The sequence below is a fragment of the Lissotriton vulgaris genome, unplaced genomic scaffold (genome assembly GCF_964263255.1).
Source record: "Lissotriton vulgaris unplaced genomic scaffold, aLisVul1.2 SCAFFOLD_2182, whole genome shotgun sequence".
Classification (NCBI taxonomy): domain Eukaryota; kingdom Metazoa; phylum Chordata; class Amphibia; order Caudata; family Salamandridae; genus Lissotriton; species Lissotriton vulgaris.
Genome location: NW_028254909.1, coordinates 219082 through 246586, shown reverse-complemented (window position 1 = coordinate 246586; position 27505 = coordinate 219082). Strand labels below are relative to the sequence as shown.

General features: G+C 47.6%; 1 protein-coding gene across 1 annotated transcript in view; it reads right to left on the bottom strand.

Annotated features, from left to right (window-relative positions):
- The window catches only part of LOC147659374 (exportin-1-like), a 379442-nt gene that overhangs the window by 170641 nt on the left and 181296 nt on the right, over positions 1 to 27505 (bottom strand). The window contains exon 6 of the mRNA XM_086951792.1: positions 9409 to 9590. Within this exon, the coding sequence (XP_086807918.1) occupies positions 9409 to 9590 (182 nt within the window). The remainder of the gene's footprint in view (positions 1 to 9408; positions 9591 to 27505) is intronic.

Below are 27505 nucleotides of genomic sequence, written 5' to 3'. Positions count from 1 at the left end.
TGTTTACTTCTCAGCACAAATAGTGGATTTATACAATTTGAATTTCGCTCCACTTCTACGAAAAGGTCAGGATTTATTCCTCCGAAGGAGCTCTCTTCCATTAACCATCTTGGGTAGGGTTGCTTTAATTAAAATGTCAGTCCTTCCGCTATTCAATTTCCTATTCTTGGTGATTCCTTATATTTTAACGAGTTCCTTTTTTACCAAAATATAGCCTATGTTAACAGACTTCCTCTGGGCAAAGAAGGTCCCTCAAATTGCACTTAGCACTTTATATGAAGATTTGGAAAATGGAGGATTACCTCTCCCGAATCGGACGGATTATGTTGCACAATATATATCCAAATTTAAGCCGGATGAATCAAGTCTTTTTATTAACTATTTTATTAATTTAATCTGCAAGGAAAATCAGATCCACTGACCATTAATAATTGTTAAATCGCCTAAATCAGTATGGTATAAGTCTGTACAGTGGTTTTTTCCAAAAACGGCAGGCTTTTTATAGAAGACTATCCACGAAATTAACTCCTCGACCCGGTTATCTGGCTTTATTTTAATATCTGGGATCAGAGAATCTTCAGTAATAACACATAAAAGGGCCAATGTTGGATGCCGGAAAATTTCAGATTTTTTGAGGAATTATAGATGGTTGAGTATAGCTGAAATGTCTTATTTAATCGTTACTGACTTCCTCCTTCTTGGGTCATATAATATTTTTAGTAAGTTCCAGAGTAAACTTGATTTGGACCAGATCAGTGAAAGGAAATGCTTAGTATATGAGTTATTAGAAGATACAGCATTTAAGAAACCTGGGGAATGGAAAAAGCGTTTAGCCTTCATCAAGGGTAGTGATCTGGAGGGGAGGGCCATTACAAAATGGGCTAAGCATGAGTGGATGGAAATCTCAGAGTATGTGGTCAGCAGTTTCTCAATTTCAGCACATTAAGGGGAGCTAATTTGCAAAGGATGTTATTTTTTTGTAAATGGCTAATTTATAGAACTCCACTTTTCTTATCTACGATTTATACCAATCAGTGCAGTGTTTACGCTGCACTAACCATCCTTCAGCCAATTGGGCACACTTTATACTACAATGCCCCTTGATCCAGAGGTTTTGGAATGATATTTTTCTTTATCTAGAATATGATTTAAGTATTTTAATAGGTTTGAATACTTGGCTAATAATACTTGGCTATGACCCAGACCTTTCAGACAAGTTTGTCGTCAAACTATTATATATTGCAATGGCAGTAGCAAGATCACTTCTGCTTCAGAGATGGCGATCAGATCTCATACCATCTATACAAGAATGGGTCTGAAAAATTAAACTAGTTAAAAAGTGAACAAGCCTATCCATCGTGAATTGGAGAACTTAAAAGTTTGAGAGAATCTGGGCAGCTTATTTTGATTAAGATCTCAAAATTCAGTTTATCTTTTAGAAGGTAGCCCCACTAAGTTTGACATCTATGTCCGGCAATACCAGGATCTTAATTTATTATGCAATATTGAATATTCTACTGTAATTCAGCCATATTATTGAATATAGGATGAGTTAGTATTTTCCACATACTCGCTGATTTTTAGGTATATGCTTAGGTACCCATGATTTAAATCATTTGTTTAGTTTATATTTATGACTGCAGTGGATACTGCTTTCTTTGTCATTTGTACTCTGGCTTAAATGTATATATTGTTTATCTATAGATTTTACGAATTACTCCCTCAGTAATCGGTGCTATTTAACAACTATTACAAATGACATTTGATGAATTTTTATGGATGTATTTGATAAAAAATATTTGTTATATGGATTTCAATAAAATATGTTTTAAAAAAGTAGATTGTGGGTTCTCAGTGGTATGGGATCTTTGATTACCCCTTGGGTCTCGGTATCCGTTGATCTCAGCAGTACCTTCAATTGCTTCAAGCTTTCGTCAGTCTTTTTTGCGCTGGAGGATACTTGCCACTTCGGCTTGGAGCCTCCTCCTCTTCTCAATCTGGGACTCGTGCGTTTCGGTGCCGAGATGGTCTGCTTTCCGTTTCTCGATTGAAGTCGAAGCAGTTGGAGAGGTTTGCTTGGATCTCTTTTTTTCAACGCAGAGGATCTTTTTTGTGGTCTAGAGTCTGATTTTAGAGACTCTTCTGTTTTTCTTCGAGGTTGCCTACTCTTACCTCCTTCGAAGTCTTTTTCTCGACTTTCATGGGCAAAACTTGGGTGTTCTCATCTCCTTCTGGTCCTTCGGGGACGTTGTTTTCCTACTCGCTGGAGAGGCCCAGGTCAAGCAGTGATGGCGGTGGTGTGAGAAAGTGGCTCTATATATACTGGACCAGAACAAGGTACTATGTGTATAGAGTCCACCAACCCCAGAGGTATAACAGAGGTTAAAGCCAGGTGTGACCTTACTCTCTAAAGTGGTAGTATGGTAGAGCAGTAGGACGTGCCGGAGGACGTGTAAAGCATTTGTTGTACACACTCAGTCAGCAAAGGGTTTCACACACTCAAAAACTGAATTCCAGGTCAATTGTTTTACATCAAAGATATAGTTGGAATATGCTACTTACCAGTATGTATCTGTTCTTGGCATGTAGGGCTGCTGACATTCATATCTGTGCTTAGATCGCCGCCTAGTGTTGGGTCCGGATGATTGCACATTGTTGTCCTGGAAGAGTCTTCGAAGTATCACGAGATAGTTGGCTCCTCCCCTGGACTACAGTGCGCATGGGCATCCTCTCAATCTTCAGATTGTTTTCGCCATTGTGGCAGCGATGGTGTAGTACAGTAAGTGATGACCATGCCTGAGAATGATTGAGTGCTGCAGCTGCGACAGGCACCGGGGAGGAGGGCGGGCGATATTAATGTCAGCAGCCCTACATGCCAAGAACAGATGCATACCGGTAAGTAGCATACTCCGTTCGAGGCATGTGGGCTGCTGAATTCATATCGGTGCATAGAATAATGCAAATGCTACTTACCAGTATGCATCTGTTCTTGGCATGTAGGGCAGCTGACATTCATATCTGCATAGATCGCCACCTAGTGTTGGGTCCGGATGATTGCACATTGTTGTCCTGGAAGAGTCTTCGAAGTATCACGAGATAGGTGGCTCCTCCCCTGGACTACAGTGCGCATGGGCATCGCCTCCATCCCCAGATTGTTTTTAGCCATTGGCAGAGATGGAGTGAAGAATGTGAGTGATGACCATGCTATGAGCATATGTATGTAAATGAATGAATTCTGCAGCTGCTACAGGCGCCGGGGAGGAGGGTGGGCGATATGAATGTCAGCAGCCCTACATGCCAAGAACAGATGCATACTGGTAAGTAGCATTTGCAGTTCGAGGCATGTGGGCTGCTGAATTCATATCTGTGCATAGAATACATAGCAGTCCCTCCATTAACGGCGGCCGCCCGTGCCAGCTGCAGCAGTCTGAAAAAGCGTTTTTAGAACAGCCTGACTAACAGCTGCCTGTTGTTTGGAATGCACGTCTACACAGTAGTGTTTAGTGAAAGTATGTGTGGTAGACCATGTGGCTGCTCTACAGATATCCTCTAAGGGAATGTTACCTAGGAAAGCCATAGAGGCCCCCAACTTCCTGGTGGAGTGGGCCCTCGGTGGGATAGTGAGAGTGCGCTTAGCTTTAGCGTAACAGATCTGAATGCACTTCACTATCCACCTAGCAATCCCTGCTTTAGAGATAGCGTTTCCCTTGTGGTGAGTGGCAAAAGCAACAAAAAGCTGCTTGGTTTTGCGAAAATCTTTTGTCCTGTCTACATAATACATCAAGGCCCTCTTATCAAGGGTGTGGAGCATGCGCTCCGCCAGCGTCTCTGGGTTTTGGAAAAACACCGGCAATTCGATAGTCTGGTTTAAGTGGAATTGGGATACCACTTTGGGTAAGAATTTAGGGTTAGTGCGGAGCACCACCCTGTTAGCATGTACCTGGAAGAAAGGTTCTTGGATGGTGAGCGCCTGCAGCTCGCTAACCCTCCGTAGCGAAGTAATTGCTACTAAGAACGCAACCTTCCAAGTCAGAAACTGAAGCTCACAAGAGTGCAGTGGCTCAAAGGGAGGACCCATCAGCCTTGTAAGAACCACATTGAGGTTCCATTCTGGAGCTGGTGGGGTCCTTGGTGGAATGACCCTTTTGAGTCCTTCCAGAAAGGCCTTGATAGCAGGGACCCTGAAGAATGACAGGTGTTGTCTATTCTGGAGGTATGCTGCCATAGCAGACAGGTGAATGCGGATGGAAGAGTATGCCAGATTGCATTGATACAGGTGGAAAAGATAACAAATGATGTTTTGAATGGAAGCATCTAGCGGGTTAATATTGTGGTTAGCACAGTAGATGACAAACCTCTTCCATTTAGCCGCATAACAAGCTCTGGTAGTGGGCTTCCTTGCCTCCCGAATGATGTTCATGCAATCGGGAGGAAGATTGAGGTAGCCAAACTCTAGGACTTCAGGAGCCAGATCGCCAGGTTGAGCTGTTGCGGATCTGGGTGCTGAATGTCGCCATGGCTCTGCGTCAGAAGGCTGGGAGTGAGATGAAGCCTTTGATGCGGCACCACGGACAGTTCGAGAAACGTGGTGTACCATGGTTGGCGAGCCCACGTTGGAGCAACCAGGATGAGAGTCATCGAGTGCTGCCTGAGCTTTCGCGCCACCAGCGGTATCAGAGGTGCTGGGGGAAAAGCGTACGCAAATCTGCCTGACCAGTTCATCCACATCGCATTGCCCTGTGATTGGGGGTGTGGGAATCTGGCGGCGAAGCTTTGGCATTTTGCGTTCTCCTTTGTGGCGAACAGGTCTATCTCTGGATGACCCCACCTTTGGAAGTACGGTTGGAGTACTGATGGATGTATCTCCCACTCGTGCATCTGATGGCTGTGCCTGCTGAGCAGATACGCCATTTGATTGTCCTTGCCCGGGAGATGCTCTGCCATGAGGAAGATGTTCCTCTGAATGGCCCACTTCCACATGCTCTGAGCCAGATGAGACAGCTGTGGAGAGTGTGTGCCTCCCTGCTTCTGAATGTAGTACATGGCCGTCATGTTGTCCGTCCGGATCAACACGACCTTGTTGCACAGATGTACTTTGAACGCCTTCAAGGCCATGAAGATTGCCATCAGTTCCAACACATTGATGTGCATCTTCCTTTGCTGTAGTGTCCACAGTCCCTGCACAGTGTAATGGAGTACATGCGCTCCCCATCCCTGGAGAGAGGCGTCCGTCGTCAGGATAATCTGTGGGACAGGCTCTTGGAATGGTCGGCCCTTGCAAAGGTTTTGTGGATTCCACCAATGCAGAGAGTTGTATGCCCGACCGCTCACCAACACTAGGTCTGTCAGTTGCCCATGAGCCTGAGTCCACTGACGTGCAAGGCACTCCTGAAGCGGACGCATATGAAGTCTCGCGTGCGGGACAATGGAGATGCAGGAGGCCATCATGCCTATCAACTGCATGAACACCTTCGCTGGAAGCGGGTGCTGGGGTCTGAATCGTTGGATCAGTGCCTGGATACTACGCATATGTAGTCTCGCGTGCGGGACTATGGAGATGCAGGCGGCCATCATGCCCATCAACTGCATGAACACTCGCGCTGGAAGCGAGTGTTGAGGTCTGAATTTCTGTATCAGCGATTGAATGCTGCTGACCCTCACTGAATTTGGCTGTGCTGTGGCTGCCAGAGTGTTTATCGTCGCACCCATATACTGCCGTATGTGGGTGGGTTGCAGGTGGGACTTTGGGTAATTCAGTGAGAATCCCAGATCGTGAAGAAGGTGAATGGTGTGGGACATATGGGCGGCACACTGCTGGGCTGACTTTGCCTGGATTAGCCAGTTGTCCAGATAAGGGTAGACGTGAATGTTCTGTCTCCTTAGGTGTGCCGCCACGGTCGCCAGGCACTTTGTAAACACCCTGGGTGCCGTGGTGACTCCGAAAGGTAGAACCTTGAACTGGTAATGTTTGTCTTGGATGGTGAACCGGAGGTATTTTTTGTGTGACGGGTGCAGCGCAATATGAAAATACGCATCCTTCAGATCTAATGTTGCGAGAAAATCCCCCTGACTGAGCAACGTTAGGACTTGCTGCAGTGTTAGCATGTGAAAGTACTCCGACAGAATGTACTGATTGAGGGTCTGAGGTCCAGTATGGGTCTGAGGGACCCGTCCTTTTTTGGTATCAAGTACAGTGAGTAAACTCCTGTGCCTCTTTCTTCCACAGGCACGAGCACGATTGCCCCTTTTTGCAGCATGATGAGTACCTCCTGCTGCAATAAGTGCAAATGCTCGGCAGACATAGGACGGTGTCTTGGGGGTATGTTGGGTGGAGTGGATGCTAACTCCAGACAATAACCGTACTGTAGAAGCTGTGTGACCCACCTGTCTGTGGTGATGGACTTCCACACTGGCAGGAACTGTTGAAGTCTCCCCCCGACAGGTGTTGCGTGGTCGGGGTTCAGTGACAAGGCGTCACTGTTTGTTAGTGGCGGAGGATCTGGAGTTGTTGTTTCCACGACCTCTGCCCATGGCGCCGTTTCCACGATATCCACCTCTACTCTGTTTGGTGTATGTGGTTTGCGCGCCGCCTTTATAGTACTGTGTGTTCTGGGAAAGCTGGCCTCTGGAAACACCTCTATTGCTTGAGCGACGAAAAGAACCACCCCCGAACTGCTGCGACTGTAGAGCCCCCATAGACTTTGCAGTCTCCGTGTCTTTCTTGATTTTTTTCCAAGGTGGTGTCCACCTCTGGGTCAAATAGATGATCAGGGTTTACGGTCCGATTTAGAATGGTGGTCTGTATCTCTGAGCTTCCCTTCTTGGATGAGCATCCCAGCTGCCTCCTTATATTCATCTGGTAGGTGCTGTAACAGGGTCTCAAGTGTGTCGTAATGGGCCCGGTCATACCTGGCTAGAAGTGCCTGAGTGTTTGAAATGCGCCAGATGTTGGCCGCTTGAGCTGCCACCCTTTTCCCTGATGCCTCAAACACCTTAGATTCCTTATCAGGGGGAGGAGCATCCCCCGTTGTTTGTGAATTAGCCCTCTTCCGGGCATTAGAAACAAGAGAGTCCAACGGCAACTGTCCCTTGATGTAAGTAGGGTCTCCAGGCGCCATTTTGTACTTCTTTTCAATTCTGGGGTTTATCACCCTGGCTCTTGTAGGCTCTTTAAAGATTTCCCCAGCATGCTTCAAGACACCCTTCAACATAGGCAGAGTCTTAACAGTCCTCTCTGAAGTGGAAAAGGTGTCGAAAAGAAAATCCACTTTAATGGGGTCAGCGTGGAGCTGGACGTCATGATTTTTGGCAGCCCTTTCAATGACGGCATTAAACGCTGCCGAATCCTCAGTAGGCGCCGTTTTTACAGCATACACTTGAGTGTCTGGGGTAGAGTGTGGATCACCTGGGTCAGCAGCATCTGCCCAGGGTTCATTTGTATCATCTGGATCAGTGTCCACAGGATAGCTGTATTCATCATGATCACCTTCCCCAGTGTCCACATCTGAATAAGTGGGTGAGACATCATGGCCATGTGGAGATACATGTTCTACAAGAACAGCTGTTCAAGTAGAATCCTTTTTCTTCTTCAGTGGAATTTTATAGGACTCCATTGGCTGTTCCGGGGCGATTTTCCGTTTATAAAGAGAAAGTCTGCCTGTCTCTGCATCGATAAACTGTTCCTGTTGCTCTTCCAACGAGGATTGTCGATGCTTTACGGCCGGGACCACAATTGTCGACTTCGGCACCGTGGACACCTCCTTGGGCATGTCGGCGGCCATTTTAGTGACGGAAGCCTTCAGCACCACTTTCAGCGGCACCGTGAAGTGGATAGGCGTCGACGTCTTCTGAGGTTTATTGGCAGGCTTCGAAGGTGGAGGATCTTTAGGCCCGACACTCGAGGCCTTGTCCGTGTCCTTGATGCGCTTCAGGGAGTCTGCCACCTGCTTCGAGAATGAGGCGGACGGCTGCGTCGACTCGACTGAATCCTTCGAAGCACCACCAGGCGTGGACTATGGGGTTGTTCCGCTCTTGGCCTGGTCTTGACGACGCGGAGGCTCGAGAACCTTCGGATCACCGAGTCCTTTGTCGGTGTCGACTGTCTTCTGCGCCGATTTATTCAGGTCGACTGCCTTGACCTTTGCCTTCGGCATGCTAGACTTAGTCTCGACGCCCTTGAGCGGTTTCTTCGGGTCAATAACGCTCTTCTGCTTAGTCGGTACCGACATGTCCGAGGACTTCGAGCCGATCAAAGCAATACGCACTTTTGGTTTCAATGTAGTCAGCAGTGCTTTTGCTTGCGTAGATACCGGAGCTTTCACTTTCGGTTTCGATTTCGCAGTTTGTCCGAAGCCGAGCCCGAAGGCGGGGCCGTAGAACTTATTGGAAGATCTTTGGTAAGGCCTTTGGCGATCCCTCGACCTGAGCCTTATGAAGCGTTTCGGCCCCAATGACAGTTTGTGTGCATAGCTCCTCGCTCGAGCTATCTTCAACGGGCCCAAAGGCCCAGTCGTCGTCTCCTACCTAGTCGACGACTTCTTCCTCTTCGAGCATCTCAACATCAGCGTCGTAGTTGGAGTCGACTTCCGACGCGGGATTAGACAGGTTCTCTCGAACCTCCCGGTCTGCTCCTTCATCATCCCCGGCATCGAAGAGGTCCACAGGCTCCGGTGCAGTCTGCTGGGCTTCCTTGCGCGCAGCGCGTCGATGCAGAAGAGTCTTCTTGGATCAAAAACAGGAACAAGCCATGCAGCTGGCATCATCATGATCCGGCGACAGACACTTGTTGCACACCGGGTGGACGTCGATGTGGGGATACTTGGAGTTGCACACAGGACATCTCTTGACAGCTCCGTTCCATGATTGTTCGTCGATAAGGCCTTTGGCGTCGACCGGGCCTTCAGCGTCGAAAATTTTCGAAAGGCACACGGCTCTCCTGGATATCCAGCTCAGAACTGAGCTGGAAAGAACTGGGCACCGAACGCAAGACTATACCGACGAAAACTAAAGGCCTTTTGGCCTTAAGAAAACTTTGATATCGATTCCGACTAGAGTGAACCAATATGCATCCTCACCCAATGGCAGAAAAAAAAAATCTGAGGATGGAGTCGATGCCCATGCGCACTGTAGTCCAGGGGAGGAGCCACCTATCTCGGGATACTTCAAAGACTCTTCCAGGACAACAATGTGCGATCATCCGGACCCAACACTAGGCGGCGATCTATGCACAGATATGAATTCAGCAGCCCACATGCCTCGAACGGTGAGCAAACCGATTTTTAAAAGAGGTACTACTTAGTAAAAATTTGGGAACTCTAGCTGTGATATGCACATTGTAATCAATGAAAATAATTCACACTATTTTGAGACATTTTTTTAAACTAAAACCAGGAGACCAAATAAACTTGCCTGTCCTTCAAATGTTTGGCTTTTACTTGAGTAATCTGTCCACTGGAAAAATCGAATACCTCTTCACTCAGCAGTTTAAGAATGACCATGTTGTTTTGGCAAAGACTTTCACTGGTCCTGCTTGCTCCCACAATGTCACTAATGAAAGTTGGCCAGTGTTTGGGCCATTCCTGTTTCAGTATCTATAAAGCAAACAAGTATACATTGAAAATTTCACCAGAAAGAAGAAAAAAAAGTGGTGTTGAGTAGCTGAACAGGCACAAGCAATAATTACATCTAATAAAATATTTTTCTCCCATTGAACCAGTTTATATTAGCAGCATGCACTGGAGTTCCAGAAGGTGAACCTTGAAATACAAGGTGCAGACCATTTGCTCTCCCCATGTGGCTACTGAAGGCTTTGAGTATGACCAACCACAATTTCATGCTTTAACCCAGAAGACTATGGATCAATGTAGGCCAAAACGCCAGGAGGGTAGTGATGCATTGTGTAAAGATGAAAGACCTATCCAAAGATGGTATTAACTACTTTTAAAGCAGCACATAAGACACTGGTCACAGAATGTTATCAGAGCAAATGCAACGACATTTTATGACAATGGAAAAAGTCTGACAGTACTAGACTTTTAAAGTACTCATTAGGCTAGGACTCTCACAAACTATCTTCACACACTTATGTTTACCATAGCCATAAAGAACAAGTATTCTTACGATAAGTCTCCTTCAGGCGGATACTCAACTGCAGATTCCTTACCTTGTGTGTACCTCTAGGATCCAGAAAAGTGCTCCTGCACACCAGCAGATGGTACCATGCAACTTGATGTCAACGCCGTTCTGCTCCAGAACAGATGGAGGCATATATGCGCCACCGTACATGCTGTTTTACTCATTAACTCATATGCACCCTTACATGAGGAACTCAATGGCATATTGACAGTAGCAATTTGCAGATTATTAAATTGTGATAAAAAATTAGATGAAAATACCATGCCAGAGACTAGTATTACAGAGTTTTACCAAATTTAAGTAAATGGTTCTTCTGACAGACAATTCTCACAGCAGATGCCTTGTGAATAGATACCAAAGCATTAACTTCCTGAGCTGGTGCGTCTGTGAGTGGCCTAGTCTACATAGTCCTGCAAATTCAGTGTGAGAATGATGTAGACCTCAACAAATCTGTTGAAGCAATAATTTATTTATTCAAAAAGTTTTATATAGCGCAAACGCTTCATGAACATGTACATTGATAACCATATAGCTCTGATAGTTATCCGGGACCGAAACATAGCATGGCAAAGCAGTGGCTGCAGCCCTGGCAAGTCCTCAGACCTTGCAACGGTAGTTTCCAAGTCCATATACAGCCAAATAAATAGGACTATTCATTGGGGAATGTCTATTTCCACAACACCCTGCACTTCTTCACACAGAGAACCCCACAAAGAGCTGTTCTTCATGTTTATTGGTGTACAGTAATACCTCTTTGTATAGTCACCCCCAAAATGTGTACTGATGCTGCTTGTTTTTTTTTTAATTGAGTGCACTTAGGCCTGCTTCCCAGACCTCCGTGCTTGTGCCCTGAATTTAAAATGTGTATGCTTCATTGGCTTATACACGAGTGGCATTTTGAGGGGAGGTAGGTGAGTCGCATGTGAATCCAGAAAAATCTTCAAGCTGGAAAACTACGCCTACTGGTAAATTACAATTTAGTTTAGCAGCATGAATCCTTTTCTGGATTCACATGTTGTGCATTAGATTATGTAGCAGTTTCCCCTCCATGAGGTGGCGGAAGTAAAATAAGCAAGAATTTGCAAAAAGGTGTTCAAGTACCTTTTGTCCCACTTGAGCTTCCTTACTCATCCGTATATCCATGCAGTAATGTTTGGTAAATGTGTGTGGGGATGCCAATGTTGCTGCAGTACACATGGAGTCTATTGGCATGTTGACCATGAATGCCAGGCCTGCACCCTTTCTCTTTGGCCGTGTGTTTAGAGTTTTTCCTGCTGAGGTATAGCATACTTGAATTGCCTCTAAAATACTCTGTGCAATTGTCCCCTTTGTCACAGGTGCTTCCTAGTTGGACCTTGAGTTAGAAACCAACAATTTATTGCCTTTAAGGAGTGGTTTGGTTTCTTGTAGATAGTATAGTAAAGCATCCAGGGTATGAAAGCTTTTTCTAGTCCTGTCCGAGGGTTGTGAAGAAAACTGCTAGCCATATGTTTTAGTTCATGTGGAATTTGCTTGCTACCTTAAGTAGGAAATTAGGGATTGTCCCTAGGATAACCTTTTTGATTTGCATATATGGTCCCTTAATAGTTAACGCTTGTAGTTCGCTTACACATCAGAGACATTATGGCTGTTAGGAAAGCAGACATTATGGTGATGTATTTGAGTTCAGCTTTGTGCATGTGATCGAATAGTCTTGTCATCAGTTGTGTTAGGACTGTTTAAGCTTCACATCAGGCTGGAGCCTTTTTTGGGAGTAAACTTCTTTTGGACCCCTTTGATGACTGGTCATGTAAAGAAACTTAAATGAATTTCCCTTGTCCCTTGGTGCAGGTTACAATTGCTGCCCGGTGCACCCGGAGGCTTGAGTAGTTGGTTACTGTCATGCAAGTGTGTCAGATATATGAGCACTGTATCCTGTGTGGAAATAAAGCTTAGGGTCGTGTGCTGTGTGCCCCATATGGTGTACTGTTTCCACTTTACTTCCCAGCATTGCCTTGTAGTCTGTTTTCTTGCCTCCTTTAGTATTTCCATAGTTCTTTGCAGTAAGTTTAAATGTCCGAACACTGTGTTCAGGCGCCAGGCTGTTAGGCTGAGAGTCGCTGGTTCTGGGTGAAAGATTTGCCCTGTTTTCATTGTGAGGAGGTCCTTGCCTGCCTTGAGCTTGATCACTTGTCCCTTGAACAGTTCTAGCAGGCTTGAGTACTAAGTTTGTCTTGCCCAATGAGGGGCTAGGAGTATAAAACTTGTTCCTGGTTGTCAGGCTTTCCCTCGAACCCTTTGTAATAGAGAACTCGGAGGAAAAACTTATGCAAAAGTCCCAACCAGATTAGTGGCAGGGCATTCCCTTTTGATAGGTGATGGTGAAACCAAGAGGCGATGGATTGGCATTTCTTGTTCGCCATTGTTGAGATTAGGTCTATTTCCCCAGGGGTTGAAGACTGTTTTCAGGGTCCTTGGTTTCATCACCCACATGTGTGAGCTGCTGTTCTGTCTTCTGTGTTGATTGGCTTCGTTGTGGTCTTTTCCTGGCAGGTGAATTAGCGGACTGATTTTCTTTGAATTGGCCCATTTCATATTTCCAAAGCTAGTTTGCTTAGGATGAATGATTTCGTTCCTCCCTGTTTGTTGAGGTAGAACATAGTTGTGCTGCTGTCCATTTGGATTAATAATGCAGTCTTCCTTCCTATGTGGTCTTGGAATGCCTTTAGTGCGGAGAACACTGTCTTAATTTCTAAGAAGTTAATGTGCTTTAGAATCTGCATCGTTTCATTGACCACATACCTTCAGGTTTTCTGAATGTGCTTTCAACCCTTTTGGGATGCATCTAATGCAATGATCACTGAGGGAGTTGCTGTTATTTCAAAGGTCTCTAGTGTTATGTTCTTGGATGCCCACCATGGTATCTGTGTCTGAACATTTGGTGTTACTACCACTAGATCCTCCCAACTCCCTGTGGCTTGTGACCAAAGGCTGCAAAACCACTCCTGTATAGAGCGCATGTGGAGGCGTGTATAAGATATGAGGGGGATACATGATGCCATTGTATCCAAGAGTTTAATGACAGTCTTCACTGTCGAAGACTGACCCTTCTAGTTGTAAGAAACTGAATCTATATATACTGCACCAAAGTGAGGTACAGTGTGTATAGAGTCCAATGGTCTCCAGAGGTTTGGCAGAGGTTAAAGTTAAAAAGAACCTTACTCTCTAAAGTTGTAGCTTGGTCCTGCACTAAGGCAGTACCAGAGGACAGTGTTAAGCATTTGATGTACACACTTCAGTCAGCAAATGAATTCACAAAATCAAAAACTGAACTCTAGGCCAATTGTTTTTGTATAGCAAAATATACTGTTTCATTTCTAGAACCAAGCAAGCCTGGAACAGGTAAGCATATAAATACTTTTCATCTACAAGATGCTGTTGTTGAATACTTTGCACCAGATTCAGCACCAAGGCATTTCTTGAAAATAGTTGAGAAAATGCGTTATGGTTGTGTGATTTAAGGAATATTCTTAGTTTTCAAAAGTAGACATGTAGAAACTATTTGGGAGAAGTGTCAATTTTATCCTAGGAGTAAAAACAGGTTATCGGTTTCGAGGTAAGTACTCGGTCTTTTGAGTTGGGTGTCTGGGGTTAAACTCCGGGGTCTTCCAGGGTCAGTGATGCACTGTTGCACACTAGGCGGCACTCAGGCGGCCGGGTGCAGAATGTTGAGGCCCAATGTTATCCTATACAGGATAGGGAGACTCCGGTTGGTGGCTGATGTCAAGCAGGCCACAGGGTTGTGGGAGCAAAGCTCCTAGGGTTATGCACAGGGCAAGTTGGGAACCAAGTTCGCACAAAAGGGCACTCGGGCTGCCGGGTGCAAGGTACTGTTTTGAGGTTGGGTGCCCTGTTGATTTCAATGGAGATTCTCCGGGACAAAGAAACACTGCAGGCTCTGGGATGAGGATTTTCCAAGAGCGATGTCTCAGGTAAAGCATGCTGGAATAACACCCTCGTAGTAGGCGGTCACCTTTTGGCAGCACAAGTCGATACGTTTTTATAATTCTTTATCAACAAGCCCGTAACTGAGACACCACTCTATTGAAGAGAGCACAGTGTATCAACATGATGCTCAGACTAATAGTGGGGAATGTTAAGTATTTTATGGAAGAATGGTGGTATGTGCTATTCATTCAGTGAATATTGAGTATAGTGTCAAGCATGATGTTATTGATTGCAAGCACGAAAGGTATGTGATTAAAACCTGTATATGCCATACCTACTTTACACTGAATCTTTATGTTACAGATACAAGCACCTTGGTATTTACTAAGGAGACTCGATACGGGAGTTCCGTGAGTTGGTGAAATATTGTGTATTTTTAACACCACAGGACGGTCATACTATAGGGTGTGTCCTCTACTGTGGTTGTTGCGATTTTTCGTTCTAGGTCCTGATGAATGCTGAGTGAATGAGACTCAATATAGCAGAAACATGTTGACCATATTAGCTTTTTAAGGACACCAGGGTTTGCATTGACACTTCCTTAGGGTGCTCGCTTTATCACTTGGATTTTTTTTATTTTTTATTTCCAAAACCTTTATTAATACTTTATGTTGTCGAACACAGCTTGGTGCCTTCAACCTTATGCAGGCCGGTAGCGTGGTTTACGGTCAAAAAGTGAATTTCGATGAAGCGTAGAAATACACAGCAAGCCGCCTACAACCACTTCGGGCCGGCCGCATCTAACAAAACATGTGGCCACAGAATTTTGTTTTTTGTTGTTTGGTACCAACACTTTTACAAGTTAATTATTTGAACACAAATTAACAAACTAACATTGTGGCAAGCATGTTGCTTATTTCACATCATAGGCTTGGTTCTATATACAATAAATATCCATTGCACGTAGTCAGGGTCACCACTCCTCAGTTATTTTAAAGTTCATGCTAACATCCGTCTCCCCCTTTTGTTTAGTCCTCGCTTTCTTCGTCATCTGAATTGGCAGTGTCGTTCTCTGGTAAAGGATCACAAATCTCTCCCCGATAGACATTCCATAGAGTCCAGATTATGTTCCTATTGCGTGTACTTGCCCTGGTTGTATATACTGCCCGTTCCGTAATCACCACATCCATATTTCTACACCATTGCGTTAACGTGGGTAGATCCGGGGCGCCCCATTTCTGAGCTATATCTCTTCGCGACCATCATGCCCACAGTAGCCCATATTGGACCATGCCTAGTTAGGTCGTTCGGGTCCCATATATTCAGAAAACACTTGCGCGGCTCCAGACCTATAGAGATCTCCAATGTTTGTGAGATGGTACGCAATACCTGTTTCCAATATTAGTTTATGAGAGGACATTCCCAGAGAGTATGAATAAGTGTACCCTCTTCCCCACACCCACGAAGACAATGGGGATGATGAGCCCGTTGTATTTTGTAAAGCGTGTGTGAGAAGTTGGCCTGATATGCAGTGCTCACTATTCTAGTGAACACTATGTATCAGTCCAGACAACCCTTATTGATGATTGGTTGTAAGTCAACCTTATAGACCAGCTATCCTAGTAGCGTGGATATGAGCAGTCTAAGGCTAAAGACTCGAGAGGGCGTGTTAAGCCAGCTGTTATACCATCACATATACCCCTTGAACACCTAGTGAAAGGACACCACACAAGTGTTATGAAAATAAACAGTGTATTTATTAGAATCACAACAGCCCTGTACTCTTTATGAGGACAGGGTACTAAGCACAAAACAAACATCTACGAAAATACATAAGTTAGCACAGTATGTACAAATGCCCGAGGGGCACGGAAAACCATATACTCTGAAAGTGGAATGCGAAATTACTAGCAGGTAAGTACAGTACTAATAGGCTTTGGAATCGCTAGGACTTGACTATAGAACCTTTAGATTACTTCTAGGAGGCCCAGGGGACTCGGGTGCAGAGGGTGCAATCTCACGCGTGATGCGGGACAAAGTCTATGGTAGCTAGTAAAAGCAAAGTTAGTGTTCTTGGGCGAACCCGACCTGGTGGGAGGAAAACAAAAGTGGATTCTGACCCTTGGATAGTGGGGCTATGCTGGGGCACCGAAATGCCGAGTTTACCTAGCCCAGGGGCTGCAGCTGCATATGTCTCAAAAGACGTCGGGAATCCTCGTAGACGAACCAGGAGCCTGGAAGGAAGATGCTGGCAGGCGACCAGTGAAGAGAGTTCGAAGTGATCCAAGCCTGGATCTTGAAGATGGAGGACACCTGAAAGCAGAGGGGACCAAGTTCGAGACTACTAGCCAGTAGTCAGGTGGCACCAGGAGGGCACCGGATGGTAGTCACCTCGACTAGGTGAGTGGGCGATGCTGGGCTCTGCAGATCTCAAGGACCAGGAGGCGTTGCCGGCGACCAGGATGGAGGAGCGAGCTGTCCCACGATGGATGAAGCTGTCGGCGTCGCTGGACCCAGGATTGGGCAACAAAGCCTTGGCTAATTCAAGCCCACGCGGTGGACCTAAAATGGCGTCTGGGGTGGACCAGGAGGGTCCGGGGTGCTCCTCTTTTGGAAGGGAGCAAGGGCCAGTCTGGAGCAACCAGACCAGCAGCAGTGATGTCGTCAGGCGTCGTTAAAAGGGCCACAAGCCAGCGGGCTAGTAGCCAAACAACGCGGTGAGCAGCAAAAAGCAGAAGGGCCCCACGCAGATCGTGGAGATGCTGGGAGGCTAGACTTCGGTGCTGGAGCTGCTCAGGGTCGGGGCTTCTCGGACCCCAAAGCACTCACCAGAGGATCCCTCGTCGGTCGTGCTGGAAAGAAGTCGTGCAGTCTTGAAGATGGCCGGTCCCTCGAGGTCTCGTCGCACCCACGGTTCTCAGCTTTGCTGTAGAGGTGAGTAGAGGTCAGAGGTGCCAGGGAAGCCGGTTCTCGTCGAGCTGGGCAGTCGGATTCCGGAGGAAGGACTTGCAGCAGACCGCAGTATTCTTAAGATGGTGCCTGCGGATGCAGGGTGACTACTCCTCAGCCACAAGGGAGAATCTTGAAGAAGAAATCTTGAAGTCCTTTCGAAGAAAGTCGTGTCTTGATTCCAAAGATGATCTAATTTGGAAGGGGGCCCGCTCCTAACTTTATACTAGGAAAAGGGGCTGACCCGGTGACTAGGTCCTGCCTATGGGTGGGACTAGGAGGGGGGTGGTTACACCCCTCTCCCATGCCGGACTTTCCCCAGGCCAGGGGCTGGTGTGCCCCTGGAACTGGTTCTGGCCGGCTTATGCGTAGTGAGCACCGGGGTGCCACTCAGCAGTCACCTTCCTGTAAAGCCCTGCCTACCCAGGATACACAAAACCCTGTCTGGGATGGTGCTAGCACCGCCCCGGACAGGAAACCCTTTGTCTAAGCTCTCCTCGCTGGAAGGACACCCAGCAGCAGGAGGTCAGACTCGTGTCTGTGGTGGCAGCATCCATTTTGTGGAGCTGAGGCTTCAGGTAACTTTAACCGGGGTTCACAGTTACATACATGTCGTGTCCCTCTAGAAGGGTGGAATGCTAACCCCGTCGCCAGAATTGGCGAGGGGTTAGTATTCCAATTCGTATGACACCTTACTCGACATGTTTTGATAAAGCAATACCAGAGATAGCATATAACCGCGAGGATTATAATGCACTTAAGAGTATATGGTATGAGTTATCATGGAACAGCTATTAGGACTTGGTTCCGCAAGCTGCAAACGGGCTCAGCTCATGCCAGAGCACCATTTCACACGATTCCATGCACTCTGCCTTCAGGATTGTTAAGGCCTGCCATAGGAGTGACTGATAGGAATCTGTGTGTCCATTTTTAGGGTTAGATATAGGTATACTATATCTAAAGCAAAGGGTGATTACACCGCCTTGCCCCAGCTGTCGTGCAGCCAGTTGTGTCAGATTTAGATGGCCATCCAGGGGTGGCATAATACATGCTTCAGCCACTGGTAGGCCCTGGGTACACCTATGCCCTGAGTTACAGGGTCTGATAAGGTGGCCCAGTTACAATTGGAAATGTACCTAAGGTACATGGAATCCATTTTAGAGAGAGAGCAGTGGGCCTGGGGTCCTGAATAGCAGGGCCCCAGGTCAACTAAGTCAGAAAACCAGCAAAACACCAGGAAAAAAGTTGGGGGTAACCATAGTCAGGTATCTACCTTCCTACAGCGTGGTTCTAGTGTAATACACTCGATGCAAGATTTTAAGTTGCACCAGGCGGAGCTTTGTAGAGATCCCCACTTCCTCTAGCGAGGCCAAAGCTTCGTTCCATTCAGAGTCATCCATGACACCTATTTCAGACCCCCATTTTTCTCTTAATTTCAGTGTAGGGTCTGGTAGGTCAGGGATGTGGCACTATGTTGCATATATTCTGAGAGCAATCGGTCCTCCAGAGGGGAGGCCTCCGGAACCTCTGTGTTCGCCGGTATTGCCATCAGTAGGGCGTGTCTGATCTGTATATATCTGTATGATTCATGTGCTCCCAACTCGTACTGTTGTTGAAGTTGGGCAAACGGAACTACTGTGTCTTTGTCCCACAGGTCTCCCACAGTGGAAATCCCAATATTGTCACAGTGTGTGAAGCCTTTACCATTTCTCAGGCGTCCCAATGCTTTGGAGTCCCATAGTGGGGTGAGCCTAGTGATCTTGCCCTTCCACCCCGGTTTGGCCTGTGCCGTATGCCATATGGTAGATGGGGGTCGTGTAGGTCCTATCACTTGGATTTTAATGGAGTATGGCTATCCCTTTATTAAACTTGGCTTAGAGAACTGTTATATCTCCTTTTAACTGCACTAAATACTTATGGGCTGGACTGGTTATGCCCTTTCTAAGAAAAAGAACCCAATGATGAGATTAAACACCTACTTGTTTGGTGTATGAGGGTTCGTTTTTCTATATTCTACACATTCTTCCTTTTCCTATTGTTGTAATTTCTCTATATTACTTTCTTTGCTACTGTTCTTCCCCTTGGTTTCCTACTTTCGATAGTTTGACTGTGGGTTATAAGGTGGAGACATTGTGTAGCTTTTCGCTCTTCAGTTTTTTTGACATAGTTTATATTGGGGGTCCAGGAGCGGTCTTGTTGTAGCCCTTTCTCTGTTTTGCTCAAGATCCGGCTACCCTTGACCTGCCACAAGCCTCCATACGACGCCTGTAGCCTCAATCCAGAGGACCACCCCATCCGCAAACAGAGCGGGTTAGAAAATCCGACTTCCCAAGGCACCCCTGCACCCGAAGCCCCGCAGCCTTGTGTGCCCAACTTAGTGGTGCTTAACCAACCCTCAACATCCCTACTTCCCCCTTAAAGTGGTGGTATTTTTCCACCCTAGCTCGGGCTGGGTTCGGCAGGGGCAAAGTGGCCTTGATTCGCAGTTCCTGGCTGGCACTAGAAGCTGCAGTTCAAACATGTCCGGTGTTCATGGGAGAAACAGCTTGGAAAGTGAAGGCAGGCGGGTCCTCCGGGGTTTTTGAGATTGCTGGCCGCTGGACACACCGGGGTTTTGGAGGAGCAGGTGCGAGGGGAGACAGGCCTTTAGGGCTGGGGCCAAGTCAGTGGGCATCGTCCTCTTGTTAGCTTTGCACAATTTCTCGTCTCTCTTTCTTGTGGTTGCAAGATCGGAGGCAGGAAGGTTCTGAGCGCCCCTAAATACCAAATTTAGTGGCATTACAGGTAGGTAAAGGGCAGGGACCAATGGGTCCCTTCCCTAGGGTAGGTACACGCCCTATTCTGCCACTCTCCTGTGGGAGGGGGGTAGGAGCCTGTCCCTGGTTGGATGGGTCCCCCCATCCTCAAGATGGTGGGGACTACAGGTTGTGCTCCATCTTGCCTCCCCCACCTTATGGGTGGAGTTGGCAGAGGTGGGCACACCTCTTCCTCACTTGTTTTTCCAGCTGGCTCCCCCACCCAAAGTGGGGGGTAGAACCAGTTGGGACCAGTTGCTGAAAGCAGCAAATGGCCAGGAGAGGCTCACAAAGGCGGCATGCCTTTGAAGCTTCTCCTTCATGAACCCTGCCCATCCTGGGGGAGGAGGCTTGGCATCTCGTCCCAGGATGTGCATTGTTTCAGGCCCCAGAGAGCAGCAGGCACTCGACACAGGGGTCCAGAAACATGTCTGGTGGTGGCAGTCAGCGCAGCCATTCAGTCAGGTCACTGGAAGTTGGTTGAGTTTCAGGGAGCATCTCCAAGATGCCCTCTGTTGTGCATTTTACATTAATTCCCACACTGGCATCAGTGTGGGTTTAATGTGCTGAGAAGATCGATACCAAACTTCCCAGTCTTCAGTGTAGCCATTATGGTGCTGTGGATTTCGTAATGATAAACTCCCAGCACCATATACTCTTAATGGCAGCACTGCACTTACAGTGCCCGGGAATGGACCTGGGCACTGTAGGGGTACAGGGCTCATGCACCTGTACCCCCACCACTGGCATAGGGCACCCAGCTAGAGGGGTGACAGGTATGCCAGGGCAGTGGTTTGTGGTAATTGTACACAGGGATGTGTGCCATGTTGACTCTTCACTTTCTTCTGCACCAACACATGCAGCCTGCCAAGGCAGTGTGTGTGTGGTTTGTGTGTGTGTGTGTGTGTGTGTGTGTGTGTCAGGGTACAGGGCCCCTAAGGGTGGCACAGAAAGTGCTGTAGCCCTTAGGGGCCTTCTCTGGTCACAATGCCCTGGGTACCTGTGGTACCATTTACCAGGGCTGACATGTGGCCAGAGATGGCCATTAGGGGTTTAGGCTTCAATGCAGTTTTAGGGAAGGAACATAGGCCCTGGGCTCCTGATTAGCAGGAGCCCAGGACACACTCAGTCTAAGAAAATCAGCAATTCAGCAAAAAGTGGGGGCATACCATGCTTGAAGCACAGTTTACTACTTGTGTAAGGATATATCTGTAGGAGACATTAGTTACTGATAGATTCCTTACCTTAGAATATCCCCAGGCGTCAGAATGGAACCATAAAGTTTTTTCGTCAGCAGTACCCCTGAGCGTCTGTAGGTGGCGTTGTGTAGCTCCGCGTCTATTGCTGGCATTATTAAGCGCAAACATGACATCACGGAAACTACTTAGGCGCCACCCCCGCTGACGTCAGTACGGTACACTACTTTCCACGCCAGGAATGGAGAGCCATGCAAGAAACTGACGACTGGTGCCATGAAACTAGGGCCCTGAAAGGGATGTCCTTAACCCTAGAAATTAGTTCGCAGAACGGGGGAGGATGGGTGGGGCGGTAAGGAATCCATTACTAACTAATGTCTTACAGATCTATCGTTACACAAGTAGTAACTTGTGCATCTGAAAGAGACCAGTTAGTCAGATTCCTTACCTTAGAATAGATACCCCAGCAACACAAACTCCACTGGTGGGTCAGCGAATAGAATTACACCAGAAAGTCACGGAGAACAGAACGGCCAAAGAAGCAGTCTCTCCGGACTGGACTGTCAAGGCAGTAATGCTTGGTAAATGTGTGAGACGAGGCCCACGTAGCTGCCTTACAAATGCCCTGCATGGGAACACCGCGTCCAAAAGCAGTAGTGGCTGTTGCACTGGTAGAATGGGCACGCAGCCCCACAGGAGGCTCCTTAGCCAACTAGTAACAGCATTTGATGCAGAGAACTCCCCACCAAGAGATGGTCCGTTTGTGCACGGGCCAACCTTTTTTGGCTCCCATGTAGCCGACAAAGAGCTGGTCATCCACTCGGAATGGTTGTGTGCGCTTCAAATAGAACAAAAGATCACGTTTTAGGTCCTAGACGGGGGAGACTCTCTTTTGAAGGATGCGGAAAGAAGGTGGGCAAAGTGATGGTCTGGCCAATGTGGAAGGGCGTTGACAACCTTTGGCAGGAAAGGAGGACAAGTCCTCAGAACCACCTTGTCCGGATGAACAAAAGGGAAAGGTTTGGAAGAAACAGCCTGGAGCTCTCTCACTCTTCTGGCAGAGGTGATAACTACCAGGAAAGCAGTCTTTGGAGTAAGAAGATGCAAAGGACAGTTATGAAGGGGCTCGAAAGGAGAGCACATCAGCTATGTCAAGACAAGGTTTAAGTCCCATTGAGGCATGATGAACGGCACAGGAAGAAATATGTGCGTAATGCCTTTCAGAAAACTGTTAACAACCGGTGACTAAAAAAGAGAAGGCTGATCTGGAAGCCGTAGAAAGGCGGAGATGGCCGAAAGATAACCTTTCATAGTGCCCAGAGCAGAGCCCTGCTGGGCCAAAGAAAGAAGGAACAGAAGGACTTCGGAGAGAGGGGCAGAAAAGGGATCCACAGACGTTTCTGTGCACCATGCCACAAACTTGTTCCACCTGCAGGTGTACACCGTTTTAGTGGAGGGATGCATGGCTGCCAGAATGACAGACTTCGGGAGGAAGATCGAAAGTAGTCAACTGTCGCCACTTAATCTCCACGCATGGAGGTGGAGGCTTGACAGGTTCGGGTGGAGGACCGTACATTGCTGCTGCGACAGAAGATCCTTACAAAGAGGCAGTTGGATCAGGGGATCGATCGCCATGTTGAGAAGCTCAGGATACCAGTATCTTCGTGCCTAATACGGAGCCACAAGAATGACTTGGGCCCGGTCACGCCAAATCGTCTTCAGCTCTCTGGGCAGCATAGGCGGAAAGGCCTACATTAGACCGCAACTCCTGGCGAACAAAAGCGTCACCAAGCGAGTGCCGCCTTAGAAAATCCAACGTGCAGAACTGATGGCATTGAGCATTCTCTTCAGTGGCAAATAGATCTAACCAAGGCTCACCCCACTGCTGAAAGAGACTTTGTGCCACGTCAGAGTTTAAACTCCATTCGTGATCTATCATGCACTGGCGGATGAGTTTGTCCGCCCTGGCACTCAGAGAAACTGCCATGTGTTCAACCACCAAGGTAATGCCTTGCTGTTCCAGCCATGTCCAGAGGCGCAGAGCCTCCTGACATAGGGTCCAGGACCCCACTCCGGCCTGTTTGTTGCAATACCACATGGCGGTGGTGTTGTCCGTGAACACCTGCACCACACTTCCCAACACAGAGGGAAGAAATGCTTTCAGTGCAAGTCAGATCGCCCGAAGTTCCAAAAGGTTGATGTGGAGCCGGGACACCGCCGGACACCAGAGGCCTCTGATCCCCACCTCTCCCAAGTGGCCTCCCCATCCCAGGAGGGACGCATCTGGCACCACTGTGCTCCAGTTGGGGAAGGGAGAGTGATCTGCCACTGACCCAATCGCCACTCGTGAGCCACCACTGCAATTGTTTAACAGTGCCCTCCGAGATCTGGACATGATCGGACAGCTTGCCCTGATGTTGCGCCCAATTCAGGTCCCACTGCAGAGCCCGCATTTGCCACCTGGCATGTTGCACTAGCAGGATGCAGGAGGCCATCAGGCCCAGGAACCGAAGGGTCATCCTGACTGAAGCCCGGGATAGAGACTGAAAAATCTGAATCATAGCCTGAATATCCCGAACTCGCTGCTGGGGAGGATAAACCTGAATCCAGGCCCGCTCGATGAAGGGGAGCTTCTGAGAGAGACTCTGGTGCGACTTCGGCACGTTGATGGAAAACAGTTTACCTGTCGGTGTAGTTTTGCAGCATGAAGATCTTTCTGGATTCACTATGCTGTGCATATTCCGCCATCTTGTGGTTGGAGTTCGGAAAGGGCTTTGTATTTTTTATTTATTTTTTGCTTTGGGAGGTTGCGAACCCTGATCCCCCTGGTGAGGCTACAACCCCCATCGTGTGTGTGCAGGCTCTCAGATTATTCTTTCCACTCCTGCCTTGCGATTTTTTCTCATCGCTTAATAAGTCTACTATATATATTGCCTAAGGGGCTGAGAGTGTAGGGACACTTGTAGATTTTTAAACGGTGACTTCTATATAAATATTATATACATATTGACATGTACACCTGTTTTTTGCATGTATGTGTCTACATACGTATGCAAACATCTATATCTCTATATATCCTTGTATTATCACCTGCTTCTCCAGCCTCATCTTTCTGGTGGAGGTGGGTGGGTTCGCTAGTGAATCCAGAAAGATCTTCAAGCTGCAAAACTACACCGACAGGTAAGAAACTATTCGTTTTGCAGAGTGAATCTTTCTGGATTCACTATGCTGTGCATAGACTTCGTAGCGGTTTAGTTACGTTAGCGGCGGTTGGGTGGAAGATGAGCGTTGGTTGTTTAACATATGTTTAACCCCTTCGACGCTAATGACAAAGCCAGCTCGTCATGGGTGTTACCCGCCCTGCGCTTATGACGAGCTGGCTTTGTCATGAATAATGGGGATCTTGATATTTTAGCACCCAGCGGGAAAACCCATAGCAGCCAAGGTGTTAAGCACCTTTTGTCAGACTTGTGCTTCCATTCATTTGTATATCCACACAGTAGTGCTTTGTGAACATGTGCACCGAAGCCCATGTTGCCGCTAGGCATATGTCTTGAAAGGGTGCGTTACTGAATTCACAAACGTTTATTCACAATGTTGTCAAATTTAAATTGCCAGACACCTCTTCTATTCGAGCTTGTAAGTCTTGATGGTAGACGGAGCTCTGGCCTGAGCGAGAATGTCTCTGCATTCCGGCGAGATATTTAAATGCGCAAATTTAAGGTGCTCAGGTTCCAGGCCGACAATTGTAGAAGAGAGGTTCGGATGGCAAATCTGAACCTTGTCCATCGTAAGGAGGTGCGGTCGAGGATGGACTTGCACTGATACAGAAGGAGCAACTCCGAGAACCACGCCTGTCGGGGCCATCTGGGGGCAATCAAGAGAATGTGGCAGGGCTGCCTCCGCATCTTCCACAGCACACTAGGCAAAAGCGGAATCGGAGGAAAAGCGTAGGCGAATAGATCACACCAATTCATGAAAAGGGAATTCCCGCACGACCCTTGGTGGGGATGCCAACTTGCGTAAGATGAGCATTTCAGGTTCTCCGGGGTTGCAAAGAGATCCAGAGACGGACAACCCCATAGTTGAAAAGCGAGGTCGAGAGTTGGTTGATGCAACTCCCACTCGTGGGTCGATGACGTGGACCTGCTGAGGGAATCCGCTAGGATGTTGGGAGACGCCCGCCAGATGCACCTCCACCAGGGTAATTGGATGACGTATTGCCCAATCCCAGATCAACTGAGCCAGCCAAGACAAGAGTGGAGACCTGGTTCCGCCCTGCTTGTTGACATAGGCTGTGTTTCAGTGGTTCCAACATAACAGCCTCAAGTGCAACTCGGATAAATCCGAGGTCCTCTTCTTCGGGTGCAGTGTAGATCCGGAATGGAAGGTATGGTGGCCGGAGAACATGTTTCCACCAGCAAGTTCTTCCCAGGTGGCGAAAAACCTTGGGATTAAGATCGACAATGGCCTCACACTGCGCTCCCAGATAATCGGCCTTACCGGCACGTGTTTTGGCCTGCTCCGGATGTTGCGTAAGTTTCTCCCTTTACTATCAGAGGAGCACAGGAAGGTCACAGTGCAGGCGATAATTGGTTCGCGTATTGACTATGCGAACATTCTCTACCTTGGCCTGCCGGAATATCTGCTTCAACGGCTACAGGTGGTCCAGAACTCGGCAGCACGGGCTATCTTTGGACTATCTCGCCGTGCTAGAGCCTCGGGCCTCCTGCAGGCACTGCACTGGCTTCCCATTCGGAAGCGGATAATCTTTAAGGCCTTGACGTTGGCGCATAAGGCGCTGCATACTACCGGAGCGAAATACCTTCAAAAAAGGCTGGCTTTTTATCATCCAGCCAGGTCCTTGAGGTCAGGGTCCTTGTACCTTGCCAATGTTCCTCGTGTCAAAAGGGCACTTATTGGAGGCCGTTCCTTCAGATTGCTAGCCCCCCAGCTCTGGAACATGCTGCCAGTGGTGCTACGCAGCACGTCTAACCTACTGGCTTTTAGGAAAGGGCTTAAAACTTGGCTTTTCACCTCTTAGCTGCGCCCTGGGTTCTGTTTTTTTCTCTCTTCTGTATCTTCTGTTTTTTTTATTTCTTTTCCCTCTTGTTGTGTTATGAGATAGGTGTGCAACCAAAGCGCCGGGACACTCTGAGTAGCCGTGCGCTATAAAAAAAAACAGCATAACATAACATAGTGCATACTGGTGGTATTGTCCGTCTGAATGAGCACAGATTCCCCTTTAATCACAGGAAGGAACGACTTGAGTGCTAGAAAAATTGCCATCAACTCCAGCCTGTTGATGTGCCAGGAACGTTGAAGCAGAGACCATTTGCCCTTGATGGAGGCCTTGAAGGTGAGCACCCCAGCGTTCTAATGAGGAGTCTGTTGTGAGCGGGAGGTCTGGAGTGGTGGAGAGGAAAGAGGTTCCTGTTGCAAGGTTAGACGGTTGCGCCCACCATTGGGGAGCAGTTCGCATGAGAGCGGTGACACCCACGAGGTCGTTGAAAGAACCGGTGACCTGACGCCACTGTACGCCCAATTCATCCTGAATGGGGAGAGTCCGTAGTCTGCAATTTGGGATCAGTGCAATACAAGACGATGCCATCCCCAGAAATGACTAAGACACGGACTGAAATGGACAGTCTTGCCTGAATCAGAGACACCAAGCGGAGGATCTTTTGTTGATGCTCTTGGGACACGAATGCCTTTGTAAGCATTGTGTCTAAAGTGGCTCCCAGAAAATTCCTGCGGGGAACCAGTTTGACCTGAGACTTGTCGGCATTGATGGCTAGGCCGAGAAATCGAAACACGTCCTGACAAAGACGAGTGTTGAAGCAGCTGTCTGCGAGACTGACTTGAGGAGGCAGTCGTCCACATATGGAAAGATTTGGACGCCTTGGAGACGCAGGTAAGCAACTACTGGAGCCAATACTTTCGTGAAGACACGAGGGCCGAAGAGCAACACCTTGAACTGGAAGTCTCTACGTCCCACCCGGAAGCGCAAGTACTTCCGATGCTTTTGGAGAATTGGAATATGGAAATAAGCATCTTGAAGGTCGATGGTGGTCATGAAGTCGCCCATGGAGAGAAGACGCAGGATCTCTACTAGGGTAAGCATGCGGAAGGATTGGCTCTTGAAGTACCTGTTAAGCGCTCACAAATCTAGAATCGGTCACCAATCTCCCATCTTCTTGAGTATTAGGAAGAAACGGGAATATAAACCCTTTCCCCTCTGAGACTTGGGAACCACTTTGATGGCACCTTTCTGAATTAGAAGACGAACTTGATGGAAAAGCTCCTTGAGGTGGGGAGGAGGCGGGACAGAAGGTGGAGTGGGAGGAGGAATCTTGATGAACTCGAGCATGGCCCTTTGCCACAATGTCCAGAACCCAGCAGTCCGAGGTGATGGAGGACCACTGAGAAAAGAACAGATTCGACCTCCAACACTGGGGGGGATACACAAGTCATGGTCGTTTGGGAGTGGATCCTCTATATGAG